Raw genomic sequence first — 15,041 nt, forward strand, 5'->3', positions numbered from 1 at the left:
GTAACAGTGTCCTCTGTGTGATTTTAGAACACTTGGCATGTTAAGCATTCCCCAGGATGCAAGCATGGGGATAGAGGCCATGTTTTGCACAAGAGCATTTGGGGTTCTGTGTAAGGGGAAACTGAACTTCCTTAACAATGGTGGTTCAGTGGCAAACTCAAACCAACAATGAATGGAGGCTGTGAGAAAGACCAGGGCAAATGCATAGAGGAAGCCAAATGAGCCGAAGAGAGTACGTCACTCCTCTCCTCACAAAATTGCACTGGCTGCCAGTTGCCACTTGCATCAAATTCAAGTCACTGACATTTGCCTACAGAACAACCACTGGCTCTGCTCCCCTTTACTTAAACGCATTACTTCAGACTTATGTGCCATCCAGAAACTTGTGTTCTGCAAGCGAACGACGTCTTGTGGTGCCATCTCAAAGAGGCACAAAATCTCTTTCTCGGACCTTCACCTGGACTGTTCCCTGCTGTTGAAATGATCTGCCTAACTCAACCAGAGCGGCTGAGTCCATAGCCACTTTCAAGAAACGGCTGAAGACGCTTATTTTTCGACAGCACTTGATCCAGTAATACTAACACTTTCTCTTCTATTCTATTCTATATAAAAAAAAAAATAATAATTTTACATGTACTTACTGCGTTAGACTAAACTGAGAAGGGTCATAACACTTGCATATTGTTGTCCTACTGTTAGGTTAACTGCTTCTATTGTTCTCATTTGTAAGTCGCTTTGGATAAAAGTGTCTGCTAAATGAATAAACATAAATGTAATGTAAATGAAGCGCTGGCTTGTCTCTGTCACAGTGAGGGTGTTTGACCGCTCCTACTCGACGTGCTCCGAGCAGGATTGGAACCGGCATGGGAGGCGGGCACGAACAAGGATGCTAAAGACTGTAGTCTCTAGCGTCTCTTGAGGCCAAGGGAGTGAGGTTTACATGAACAGCTCTTACTAGCTTGCTTCCATTGCACTCTTACCGCTTTAAACTTCACTCCCATCCAGGTCACAGCACCAAAAATACCCAGTTCTACTTGACCCACACCAAGCGGGATTCGAACCGGTGTCTCCGGCATGGGAGGTGGGCATACTAACAAGGACGCTAAAGACTGCAGTCTCTAGCATCAGTTGCTAGCACGCCTCTTGAGGCCAGGGGAGTGAGGTTTACACGCACAGCTCTTACTGGCCTACATTACAGGTGCATCTGGAACGCAACCGTCTGCTGTTTCATTGAGCGATGTAAGCTAGGACAGGTAGAGAGAAAAAGCTTCAAATCTCCATGTGCTTGCTCCTTTAAGCCGGGCGTACACGGTGTGATTTTTGCTTTACGTACGAGCTCTGGAGATTTCTCTCGGGAAAAATCGCCTGGAAATCATTGATGCTCGTATGGTCGCGGCTCGCAGTGTGTGAGAGCAATTACGAGCTGAGAAGAGTACGTTACGAGCAACTCCCGACCTCCCGATAATTTTCAAACATGTTTAAAAAGTTTGACCAGTGAATAGGCTGTTCCCTATTGCCAAATCATACACAACCACGTCACATAGGCTAGATCTATGATTATTATTATAGCCCAGTAGTTGCTGTAACCCTACAGTGTGCGCATGCACTGACACACACACACACACACTGACACTGACATACCTGTACATATATAGGCTACACTTTGTAGTTGTTTTGTTGAAAGGATAGGTGTGTTGTTCTCTGCTTTTCACCCAATTATTTGCACATTCGTCTTTTTATTCTTTTCTTTTTTCTATCCGAAGCTATACCAGCAACATTGAAAGCTCCAGTCTCTGTGTATAGCCAGTCTCTGTGTGATTGCTACCGGCTCGCCGTGCAGTACAGTCCCGCCGTGTTTATTTTAGATTATCAGGTTAACTGACTCATAACGTGTACAATGGCTCACGACCTCCCGAGTGTCAGAACTCGCACAGTGTACGCCCTCCTTTACTCTTCCACTTCTGCACCTCATAGCTAGGTGACTAGAATGTGGCCAGATAGTCTCCCACAGTGAAAGCATTGTCCGAAGCTCATGATTGCTCAAGATCTTGAAATGTGGAAATTCTTATCCTTCCAACATGGCCTCCGCATGACAAACCCCCAAACAGGACAATGATGCATGTTCATTAAGGTAGACACTTCAGAAATGCCACCTTGTCACTCAAAAAGGGAATAATCAACTTAAAGGCGAGTGGCTAGACAAAAGGGGCTGAAACTATAGTGCACTGAAGATAAGAAAATCAGAGGTGATGGTGCCAGGTTATGCAGCTCCTTATGGGTGGCACTTCAGCACCATCAGCTAATGAATTGGTGTGTTTCTATAGGGCTTACGATCAAGTGACCACTGGCGTGTTCTCCATTGTGTCATTATGCAGTGTTCAGTGCATCTTAGTGACTGAAGAAACCGAAATCCAGACAGTAGCAAAGTGGTACCTGTATTTCATTTTCCTGTGGTTTGTTCTTTAGGTAACAATATCTGTGGACGGAATCCTGACCACCACAGGATATACTCAAGAGGACTACGCTATGCTTGGCTCTGATGACTTTTTCTATGTTGGAGGAAGTCCTGGTACAGCCGACTTGCCTGGATCACCTGTTAGCAACAACTTTATGGGCTGTCTGAGGGAGGTAAAATACCTACTACAAAATTTCAGTGCAGATGAAGCTTATAGAGCTTTATAGAAGCTTATGTTTCTGTTATGGTGATAGATTCATTCACTTTCACAAGAGAAATAGCCTAAACTTTGTTTGCAGAACAAAACAGGTTCAAAGAGCCTTTAATTAACCAATAAATATTTTGTAAGCAATTGACCTTGTTAACTACAGTGCTCATTATGGATAGGGTTGGAATTCACTGTAGGAGGAGCACTGAGGTTCTCTTTAACATCTCCCACAGCAAATATCAACCCACTTTACAGTCAAGTCTAGTTGTAGTCGTTTACTTTTTGTCTTTTTTGAATTTTGTTTTTCTTATTTAAATAAAAGACTGCACTTTGGTTCACAAACCTCAATTCACGTGTAAAGCAGATTACATTTAAATTTATTATTTTACATATATGGTGCTTTTTGGAGTTTGCTGTGTGCATTCATGGCATTGAAAGGTGAAAGCCACATTAATATTTTATTTTGTGCTATACAGAACAAAGAAAGCCTTAGAGGTTCTAAGTAACATGAGGATGAGGAAATAATATTAGAAAAAAAATCTGCACACAAATAAAGAGTCTTTTTTGTACCTGCATCAGCAAATTATTATATACTGTAAGTATACGTGAATGGCCCGTTCAATGCATTAGTCTTGGTATGAAAATTAGGTATGGCTAAAAAGGCTAAGCTGGACTCAATTACTTCTCAGAGACAACAAAAACAGATATTGCTGATTAAGGACAGGTAATTGAGCAGACAAGCATCACTCATTCAGAAAATGAGAATAACGACAACATAATCTAAGTGGAAAGACTATTGTCTTTTTTTACATTAAGCATTTTCTCCCCCATGGAAAATTGTTACAAAGACACACTTAACTTAATTTAATAGATTAATTACAGTCATATAAAAAGACCAAACTCGATATTCTCCTTATTGATGATGATGTATATAGTATGCATCATCACCAAACTCGATCTTCTCCTTATTGAAATATACTATATACAACCAAGCAGATGAGCCCAGAATACAAACGCAACACACTAAATTACGTTAAAGCTTCTCTTTATGGGACAGTTAGATGGTTCTCTGTCTATATTCATATATCCTAAAGAGGAGGGCCTAAAGAAATATGTTAGCTGATTGCATGTCTATCTTGCATGCGTGCATGTAATGTCATTGTATTGTTTGTTTATTTTAGCCCATTATGCCAGTATTCAAACACAATATTGTCAGTGAGTCAATTGTGGTTGAAAGACTACCACATTTAAAAATACAAGCTCACCATAATATCACATTTTTCAAAAATAAATTCAATTCAATTCACATTTATTTGTATAGCACTTTTCACATTACATATCGTTTAAAAAGCATCTTTACAGAAATTGCATGCGTCTACATTACAATTTACAGTGATCTGTTATCAAAGGTGACGTGTCCAAGTTATGTATTTCAGAAATGTACATATACAAATCTTAAAGTAAGCGGATAATGTGTTAAGCTTAGCGATGTTTCTAAAGTGGAAGAAGGCTGTTTTTGTAACATATGAAATATGATTTTCGAAAGACAAGTTGCTGTCTAATATAACTCCCAGGTCTTTTACTGTAGAGGATAAAGTAACAGTACATCCTTCTAAATGCAAATTGTATTCTAAGAGATTCTGTGTACAGGTTTTTAGTCCAAAATAATACCTCAGTCTTATCTGAATTTAATAGAAGACAATTACAGGTTATCCTATATTTTATATCTTTAACACAACTCTGTCAACTTGGATAATTTTAGTAAATAAAATTAGTGAATAAAGAGTTTTCATCTTGTTGTGATAAAATATATAACTGAGTATCATCGACATAACAGTGGAAACTAATTCCATGTTTTCTTATAATATTACCAAGTGGCAACATATATATTGAAAATAACAGAGGGCCTAATGCAGAGCCTTGCGGCACTCCATAATTTACTGACGTTAACTTCGATTTTTTTCCCCTTTTAAATACAACCCCATTTCAAAGAAAAGTTGGGACATTTTTTAAAAAGCAATAAAATAAAAAATCTGTGATTTGTTAATTCTCTTGAACCTTTATTTAACTAACAAATGTAAAAAGAAAATATTTCCAATGTTTTCACTGACCAACTTGATTTTATTTTGTAAATATAAACAAATTTAGATTTTGATGGCTGCTACACACTCCAAAAAAAATGGGACAGAGGCATGTTCACCACTGTGTCACATCACCTTTCCTTTTAGTTACACTTTTTAAATGTTTGGGAATTGAGTTAAATAATTGTTGAAGTTTTGCAAGTGGAATATTTGCCCAATCGTGTCTGATACAAGACAGCTGCTCAACAGTCCGGGGTCATCACTGTCCAATTCTCTTTTTCAAGATGGACCATACATGTTCAATAAGACACAGATCTGGACTGCAGTCCTTCTATGGTGCAGAGTGTCTAGAAAACATTCAGTTTTAGCATGTGCAGAATGAGGCCTGACCTTGTTTTGCTTCCCAGGAAAGATGTCATCTTGATCACAGTTTATGTCTCTGTATAATCTAAATATTTGCCTTCATGTCAGTGGTACCTTCACACAAATGCAAGTTACCCATGCCATTTGCACTGATGCCAAAGTCTGGTTGGTCCCTTTCGTCTTTGGGACTGAGAACTCGATGTCCATTAAACATGGACTCATCTGACCGCAGCACACCTTTCCACTGTCTTCTAGACCATCTGAACTCGCTGGCATCTCTGCATAGAACAGATGTATAGCTTTCTCCTTGCGTAACAGAGATTCAAGTGGCATTTCTTGATGCGGCATCAGACTGTGTTCAGTGAAAATGGTTTTCTAAAAGTACTCCTGAGCACATGTGGCTGTATTTAACAGAGTAGCATGATGGTTTCTCATGCAATGCCATCTGAGGGCTCAAAGGTCACGCACATTCAACAGAGGTCTCCTGCCTTGCCCAACACAGACTGAGATTTCTCTGGATTCCCTGAATCTTTTCACAATAGGCCTATGTCACACTTCCTGCTTCCGGAACGCGTAGTAGGGATTCAGAACTTCCGGTCAACAGTATTTCTCCATAAGGATTTAGATCAGGGATGGGCAACTTCGGTCCTGGAGGGCCACTGTCCTACAGAGTTTAGCTTCAACCCTAATCAAACACACCTGAACAAGCTAATCAAGGTCCTCAGGATTACTAGAAAATTACAGTCAGGTGATTTTTTCAGGGTTGGAGTTAACTCTGTAGGACAGTGGCCCTCCAGGACCGAAGTTGCCCATCCCTGATTTAGATTATCAGCCATAATGTCTAAACCATCCGAGGTAGACTGACCACGAGCTATGAGGTTGTGAAACGAAGGTTTTTGCTCCTGTAGAAGCTATAAGTTTGTATGAAATCAACCTTGTTTTAAGAAAAACATGTTTTATCCGCGATCTTATGGAAAAAAACTACACTACCCACGATCATAAGCGTAGCAGCAACGTCTGCTGATTGGTCCAACTCGCTGTTACCATAGAAACGTTTACCTTACTGGCGAACGGCTAGAGCTATAACAACAATGGCATGCTACACCCGCAGCTGTTGTTGTAGTGTACCCTTTCCTCAGTTTTGACGTTTCCACTTGAGAGTTTTAATTTACCATCCGAACCACATCGTCATATGTGACTTCAGGCAGGTTGCGGAGAGATTTGGTCCAGCGGTATCTATCGGACTCTGCCATTGTAAAAAGCTAACCGGAAGAGCCGTATCCCGACTAAAAGACGTACTTCCGGTCTTCAATTTTTTCGTGACATAGGCCTATATTATGTATGGAAGATGGTGAAAGACAAATTCTTTGCAATCTTGCATTGAGAAATGCGATTTTTGAATTGTTTGACAATTCTCTCATGTTATTTGCCACAAAGTGATGAGCCATGACCCATCTTTGCTTACAAAGACTGAGGAGCTCTTTTACACCCAAACACGATACCCCCAACTATTACCAGTTCACCTGATCATTGTGGACTGTTTCAAAAGAGTTGCATAGTCTAACTTGAATAATCTTTTCACTTTTATTTAGCCTCTGTCCCAACATTTTTTTTTATCAAAATCAAAATTTGTTCATATTTTCAAAATACAATTGTGTTGGTCAGTGAAAACATTGGAAAACTTTTCTTTGTACTTTTGTCAGTTAAAAAAAAGGTTAAAGAGAATTAACAAATCACAGAGTCTTGATTTTATTGCATTTTACAAAATGTCCCAACTTTTCTGGAAATGGGGTTGTAGACAAAATGGTAACGGTCTGATAGGTACGATCTAAACCACCTTAATGCCTGTCCCTATATACCAGAGTAATTTTGTAGTCGATTTAATAGCATTTTGTGATCTATAGTATCGAACGCAGCACTAAGATCAAGTAAAGCTAGTATTGAGATACAGCCTTGGTCAGAAGCTTACTTTTTTCATAGATATAATTTTCTTGCAAGAAAAAGCACAATTGCTCTTCTAGTATTTTAGACATAAATGGAAAATTTGAAATGGGTCTGTAATTTGAATCTAATTTTGGTTTGTTAATGAGAGGCTTAATAACTGCCAGCTTGAACGTTCTTGGGACATGACCTAGAGATAAAGACCAGTTAATAATATTGAGAAGAGGCTCTTCTGCTACAGATAACAACTCTTTCAGTAATTTAGTGTGTATTGGATCTAATAAACATGTTGGTTTAGATGCAATGATAAGCGATAACTGAGGCTGAATCATAAAACGCTGTCAAAGGTTATACATTAACAATTGTATTTCTGATGCTTTCGATTTTCGCAGTGAACAAATTCATAAAGGCATTGCTACTAAACTGTAATGGAATAATTTGTCCAGGTGTTATTTGTTAACTGTACTAAACAAGAACCTTGGGTTGTTTAAGTTATTTCTATGAGTTTGTGGAGATGCTCGGCCCGGGCTGCAAGAGTTTCTCTCTTGATAGCGTGGGTAGCACTGTTGCTCCATGGTGCGTTACTTTTCTCTCTAACCTTTTTTAAATAAAATCACAGATTTCCTTAATAAAAGCATGTCTGTTCCATCTTTTCCCAACAATTATAAATGTGGCTATGGACTTACTTAATAATTACACAATTGTACAAAATTGTTATGATTTCATTTTAGTGAAAAAGACACGTGTCAATCAATCAATCTTCCACCCATTCATGTAAGGGTTCTACAAACATAGTTTAGATCAGAAGTTTCTCATATTATTTCTCTTCAACTGGCATTTTTATATATCTGTAGGTTGTATATAAAAACAATGACGTTCGGCTGGAGCTGTCCAGACTGGCTTTTAAAGGCGACCCCAAAATGAAGATCCATGGAGTTGTTTCCTTCAAGTGTGAGAATGTTGTCGCATTAGATCCCATCACGTTTGAGACACCGGAATCCTTCATCACACTTCTTAAATGGAACACTAAGAAGACCGGTTCTATTTCCTTTGACTTTCGCACCACTGAGCCCAATGGACTTCTGCTCTTTAACCATGGGAAACCTAAGCAACAGACCAAAGACACCAAGAGCCCTCTCACACTGAAGGTGGACTTCTTTGCCATTGAGATACTGGATGGTCTTTTGTACCTGCTTCTGGATATGGGATCAGGCACAACCAAGACACTGGCTGTTAACAAAAAAGTGAATGATGGGGAGTGGTATCATGTGGATTTCCGGAGGGATGGAAAATCAGGTAAGATTTTACTAGAGCTTGTGTATGAGATCAGATGACTGCTTAACAGGAGTGTGTTTCCCATTGTTAGCCAACTGTGGTCACATGTTCCATTGTTACGATGGTAGTTGAGTATTTTGGTGTTTCTTGAAACTACCGTTCCAACAACCATTCACAAACAGCATCACAAGCTTGTGAAAGTGAAAGTGAAAGTGAAAGTTTGCCTTGTACCTTGTTTGTCACCATAGTTACCCTTATTAGTTCCCATGACATCAGTCACCAACACCTGTCCCTCATTAGCCTGTCTATTTAAACCTCTGTGCTGTTTGTTGGTTGTTACTGCTGTTTGTGTATTTCTGTCGTTGTTCTCCTGGCTTCTCTTTGTGGATTTTACCTTGTTCCTGGATTATTTTGCGTTTATGTTTTCCTATTAATACTTGTGCTTGCATCTGGATTCCCTCTCTGCCTCATCCCTGTTTACACGTTACAGCTATACATGCTTAATATATGCTGAATATAATTAGTAGTAGTCATTTCACTCATTTTTACTTTATATTTGTCAATAGGAAATTCCATTTATGAACTTTATGAAAAACGTTTTTAGAATGCAGACCATAGCGTGAGAAAAAAAACACTGCTTAAAAAGAAAAACATGGAAGTAAAATGTTAAAATGGTTTGAATAATCTGTTTTTAAGTACAGTTCAGAGACAAACTTTCTTACTGTCTGAATGCACAGATTTGCACAGTGAAATTCAGATCTTTCAGGCCTTGAATACTCTGCAGCATCACCCCACCACAGTACAATTTTGTTCACTGTCTGCAGCGAGCAAAGAGTATAGCGACTTTTGTCTCACCTAATTCTGCTACACAACACAACAGCTGAACAGCAGCTTGTTTTTGATTTGCTTATTGTAAGCATGTGTTCCTGGCCAAAATGCCTTGCGATATCATGCTGAAAATTAGATTTGGCCTCCAGCTGTGTTTTCCACTCCATCCTGAGAGCTGGTAATTGCATAAACTGATTTGTTACCCTGGCCTCACACTCTGAGCGAGATAAGAGTGACAGTGTTTTTTTTTCATGGATATTTAAATATTTGCAAGAATATTAAGAATAAAGATGTACTTACAGGAAGGTTCCCTTACCAGATAATATTGTTAACAGGTTTGACTGTTACATAATTCAACAATATTATTGATCTGCCTGCATTTACACCATTATATGAGAACTGAAATGAGCTGGACGATGACATCACTGTTCATTTTCTAAACGTTTACTCATATTGCGTCTGCTAGACGCTATGGGGGTGAACTCCTTTTATTCAATAGCCTTTAATTCTATAATCGCAGTGCTACTGCACAGCCATAACAGTGCACTGATCTGCGCACGCTTATTGGCTGAGCAGAGGGAATTGCATGAACCTATGGCGATGCGGCGTATCGGCGAGAGCCAATCGGGGCGCATCCTGCCGAACCAAGTGCAGAGCCCGCCAAAGGGGAATCTGCCAGTATAAGCAGCTCGTCATGCCATAGGATTCAGATTTATTCTCCTTCAGCGACAACCTTCATCTCTGGCTAAAAGAAGCCTTCTCACCGTTGGAAGAGCCCCAGCAGCGGAAGGAGCTGAATCATGCTCTGCATTTAAAGCAGACTACTGACTCGACACTGCTGCAGCTGTATCACCGTTCCCCTGTGGCTATTCCCCTCGTGTCTCACTCTCCCTGCAGCAAGGGGATTTCCTATCAGATGAGACTCATAGAGCATATTCTTGTGTCGCTTGCCGGGCCTGCCCCCGCAAGCCGCGTTCAATGAAGACTGAGGTCTCATTACGAGAGCGCGAGTCTCCCCTTCACGGACTGCGTTCACGGACTGCTTTCTCTAAAGAAAGCGACTTCTCCTCTCGTGCTCCAACGTTCACTTTCTCTCAAAGATGAGACGAAGAAACAATGGAGCTGCGGGGCTGATCGAACAGGACTAATGCCGGGGACACACTTAACAACTAGCTGAAACATTCTAAGACTGAACACACTTACAGACTGTTTCCATCGACTGCAGCAGATTTTAAACACTGACTGAACGCGACTCTGAGCGTTTAGGCATGATCATCCTAGATCATCCTCTTCCTAGAGGAGCTAATGGATGCGGGTAGCACCCCCTCTTGGCTCAAAGTCTATGTGGCAGCCATAGCAGCATACCCCGCTCCTGTGGCCTGCCAATCGCTGGGTAGAAGCAACCTGGTTGTTCGATTCTTGAAAGTGGCAAGGAGACTCAACCCGCCTCGTCCTCTTACCTTACCCTCTTGGGACCTATTGATGGTCCTTAGGGCCCTCAAAGGGCTCCCCTTTGAGCCGCTACAGTCAGCCGAGCTACGGCCACTTTCGCTTAAGACCGCACTCCTGCTAGCATCAGTATGGGTCAAGTGAGTGGGCAATTTGCTCTCTACTCTGTTCAGAGCACAAGTTATTTCGCTGTCTGCTTTTCCCGCTTCGGAAGATGATCGACAATTACACTTACTCTGCCCTGTCCGGTCCCTAAGAGTATATATAAAGTGCTCTGCCCTGTTTAGGCATTTATAGCAGCTCTTCATTTGCTTCGGTGGCCGCACCAAGGGGCTTCCGGTCACAAAGCAGAGATTGTCCCGCTGGATAGTGGACGCCTTCGCATTGGCTTACGCTTTGATAGGCCTCCAATGCCCCATCGGCATCAGAGCACACGCCACCAGAGGCATGGCCTTATGTGGATGGCCGTGCTATGGTGCTACACGACTTGGCGTTCATCGCTTCAGTCAAATTAACCTGAATCCTATGGCGAGATGAGCTGCTTATACTGGCAGATTCCCCCTTGGCGGGCTCTGCACTCGGTTCGGCAGGATGCGTCCCGATTGGCTCGCGCAGATACGCCGCATCACCATAGGTTCATGCAATTCCCTCTGCTCAGCCAATAAGCATGCGCAGATCAGTGCACTGTTATGGCTGTGCAGTAGCACTGCGATTATAGAATTAAAGGCTTCAATAATCTGAGAAAAAGGAGTTTTCCCCGTAGTGTCTAGCAGATGCATCACTCGTTCCCCATTATCTCAGGGAACCGATGTTACGTTAGTTACCGAGACATTTTCTCCAGAGTGCCTGTATAGATAAATTAGCTAAACGAATATCTTTTTTTGCAACAGAAATGAACCATCACTGAACTTACTTAAGCTGGACAATGACACTATTTTCTTCTAGATCTGCTGTACAGTCTCACATTTTTCTCTGGCTTTGTTGAATTGCAGGTACTATCTCTATCAACGCAATTCGCACACCATACCAAGCACCAGGAGACAGTGAGATTCTTGACCTGGATGATAACCTGTATCTAGGAGGACTGCCTGAAAATAAAGCTGATATGGTGTTTCCCACTGAGGTGTGGACCGCTCTGCTCAATTATGGTTATGTAGGCTGCATTCGTGACCTATTCATCAATGGCCAGAGCAAAGATATCCGCCGCTTAGCTGAGGTGCAGAAAGCAGCAGGCGTAAAGCCCTCCTGCAGTAAAGAGGCACCCAAGCAGTGTCTCAGTAACCCCTGCCAAAACAATGGAATCTGCAGGGAAGGATGGAACCGTTATGTGTGTGACTGCTCTGGGACGGGCTATTTTGGTCGCTCCTGTGAGAGAGGTGAGGCTGGTGCTTGTTTTAAATGCCTAATACTTATTATTTCTTATTATTTATTGAAGAAACTTTGTATTGTAATATTATTTCATTAGACAGAGATTTCTTGTTACATTTTTTGTATTTTTTTTATAAGTGTTCATTCTATCAGAGTTTGTCTTTTCTATTGATATGCAGTTGGTATTCCATCCTTAATTAAATTACACATTTTCAGCATTTGTCGATTGGAACCACTTATCTGTAAAAAGTATATATATTTTCGATGATGTCCTAGTCAGTATCCGATCACTTTGGTTGGTCATGTTTATTAGGTAAAGGAAGTTTTGTGTGTTCCTGTCAAGTTTGAGATTTTGATCTGGACATCCATGCTCCGAACACTTTTATCTCTCTTATGTTATTGAAGCCACTATGCCTATGGGATGAAATTAGTCTCAATTAGTCCTAATCACATTAGAACGGCTTCCACTTTATCTGATTTCAAATCCTGTCTTAAAACCTGGCTTTTAATGTGTAGTTCTTTCTGGTTCTTATATGGTGATTTTATCTGTATGTTGCTTATTTATCGTGTACCCTTATGCTTTTATTGTACAGCACTTTGGTCGGCCTGTGGATGTTTTTAAATGTGCTTTAGAAATAAACTGAAATTGAACTTGATTAACAAATGCATGCACAATTATCCATGAACGTGATAAATGTTGCAAGTGTACCTGTCATGGGTGGTTGTAGTAAATCCCATGACACAGGATAATGTTTTTTGAAAAGTTTTTAATAAATCCGAAATCCAACAAAGAACACGTAGTAGATCACAGCTTAGCACAACCACGTAAAACATAGACGACACCGAACACTGAACAAATGGAACTAAGTTAGGCTTAAAGGAACACGCTGACTTTTTGGGACTTTAGCTCATTCACCGTATCCCCCAGAGTTAGATAAGTCCATACATACCCTTCTCATCTCCGTGCGTGCCGTAACTCTGTCTGACGCTCCCACCGCTAGCCTAGCTTAGCACAAAGACTGGAGGTAAACGGCTCCAGCTAGCATACTGCTCCCAATAAGTGACAAAATAACGCCAACATTTTCCTATTTACATGTTGTGATTTGTATAGTCACAGCGTGTACAAATAACAAGGTTACATGAGACACAGCTATCTTCTAACCGTATACATACTGGGAACTATATTCTCAGAAGGCGAAGCACTGCTGCTTGGGCGGAGTGATTTGCTCGCAGCACCTGAGAAGCCCCGTGGTGAGGAGCAGAGAGTTCGCTCAGAGTTGGAGTAAATCACCCCGCCCAAGTAGCAGTGCTTCGCCTTCTGAGATTATTTTGTCACTTATTGGGAGCAGTATGCTAGCTGGAGCCGTTTACCTCCAGTCTTTGTGCTAAGCTAGGCTAACGGTGGGTGCGTCAGACAGAGTTACGGCACGCACGGAGATGAAAAGGGTATGTATGGACTTATCTAACTCTGGGGGATACAGTGAATAAGCTAAAGTCCCAAAAAGTCGACGTGTTCCTTTAAATACACAGAATAATCAACATAACTAGAAACAGGTGCATAACATAATCAGAAACCACAGAAACTAATAATGACTGGGAACAAACTAAACAGAACTAAACATAACCCTGACAGTCCCTTACTATCCATAATCAAATGCATGCACTTCCCTGTCTATGACATTCAGATGTACATCAATGTGCAGCAGTTTGTATTATACAGGCATGTTTGTAAAAACTTTTGTATTTGTGTATCTGTATACTGTATGGCAAACAGTAACTTCATCTATTCTATGTCTCAGGGTAAGACAAGTTTGATAAAACATCAGACAAACGTCTCAAAATCCAATTGAATCAACTCAGAAAAAAACATTAATTATTCCGGGCATTCCACTTGATCCAAAAATGCACATATTCCTTGATGCATGCAATTATAACTAATACAAGAACTAATACATTCGAATTCATGAACATGTGTCTGTTTTTACAAATCGCTGCACATTAATTAAATATTGAATTTCGCAGACACAAGTTGAATGGCATTTGGTTGTGGGTGGTAAGATTTGTTTGCAACATTTATCAATTTCATGGAATTGATAAGACTAATTTTATCCATGTACTGTATACTGTGCCACCATGTACTGTATACTGTCCTAGGAAATCTGAAATTATCTGATCATCTGATTTCAGCACATAAACCCATTACCCATCCAAACACTGTTACATTGATACATTTTTAAGATCATAAGTTGCATCTGTTAACATTAGTTAATGCACTGTGAACCTATCATGAGCATGAACATATCCAACACATTTTTCAGGGGTGTCCAACCCTTTTCCACATATCACTCCGCATGTCAATAGTCTGCATGCAGAATTTTCGCTTCCATTGTGGACAGATAAATTATTTGTCTTTTTTTTATCTGAAAAAAAGCTATTATTTTTTATTTTATTGAAAGGGAAAAAACTATTTGTGGTCAATGACATTACAGTACCTCTCATCCACAGATTCCACCATCCTCAGTTACGATGGCAGTAAGTTCATGAAGGTCCAGTTATCTGTAGCTATGCATACAGAGGCTGAAGATGTGTCACTACGGTTCCGATCCCAGCGGGCATACGGCGTTCTCATGGCAACCACTTCTCGAGACTCTACAGACACACTGCGTCTGGAGCTGGAGACAAGTCGTGTCCGACTCACAGTTAATCTAGGTATCAATGCTATGCGCATCCTATCACACAACTGTGACCAAATACACACAAACTTAACCAGAACTTGTCTTTCATTTTTCTCTGTGCTTTCATGCACACACGACTTGCAGCATCACACACACACACACACACACACACACACACACACACACACACACACACACACACACACACTGTTGTCATTAAGGTGGAGATGAAGAACCCTTCAATGCTCAGAGTCTGCAGCTCTCCATACACACTCAAACACCTCAGCTGTGCTCTGTGTTAAAGGAGAATGCTCTGTGTTGGATAGCAGCCCTCTTTGTTGCCTTTCCAATCAGAAAACCACCCGTTTCTCAGAGCAGTGCCCTTTCAGTTTTGCTTT

General features: G+C 40.8%; 1 protein-coding gene across 11 annotated transcripts in view; it reads left to right on the forward strand.

The window, feature by feature from the left end:
- The window catches only part of nrxn1b (neurexin 1b), a gene marked incomplete at its 3' end in the record, with an annotated part of 139,744 nt that overhangs the window by 55,641 nt on the left and 69,062 nt on the right, over positions 1-15,041 (forward strand). For 8 of the 11 annotated variants that reach the window (XM_079855489.1, XM_079855492.1, XM_079855495.1 and 5 more), the window contains 4 exons: positions 2,467-2,628; positions 7,903-8,344; positions 11,593-11,976; positions 14,474-14,677. In XM_079855489.1, the coding sequence (XP_079711615.1) occupies positions 2,467-2,628; positions 7,903-8,344; positions 11,593-11,976; positions 14,474-14,677 (1,192 nt within the window). The remainder of the gene's footprint in view (positions 1-2,466; positions 2,629-7,902; positions 8,345-11,592; positions 11,977-14,473; positions 14,678-15,041) is intronic. The other 3 variants (XM_079855499.1, XM_079855490.1, XM_079855491.1) reach the window with 1 other exon arrangement.

This window comes from Squalius cephalus (genome assembly GCF_949319135.1).
Source record: "Squalius cephalus genome assembly, chromosome: 21".
NCBI lineage: Eukaryota > Metazoa > Chordata > Actinopteri > Cypriniformes > Leuciscidae > Squalius > Squalius cephalus.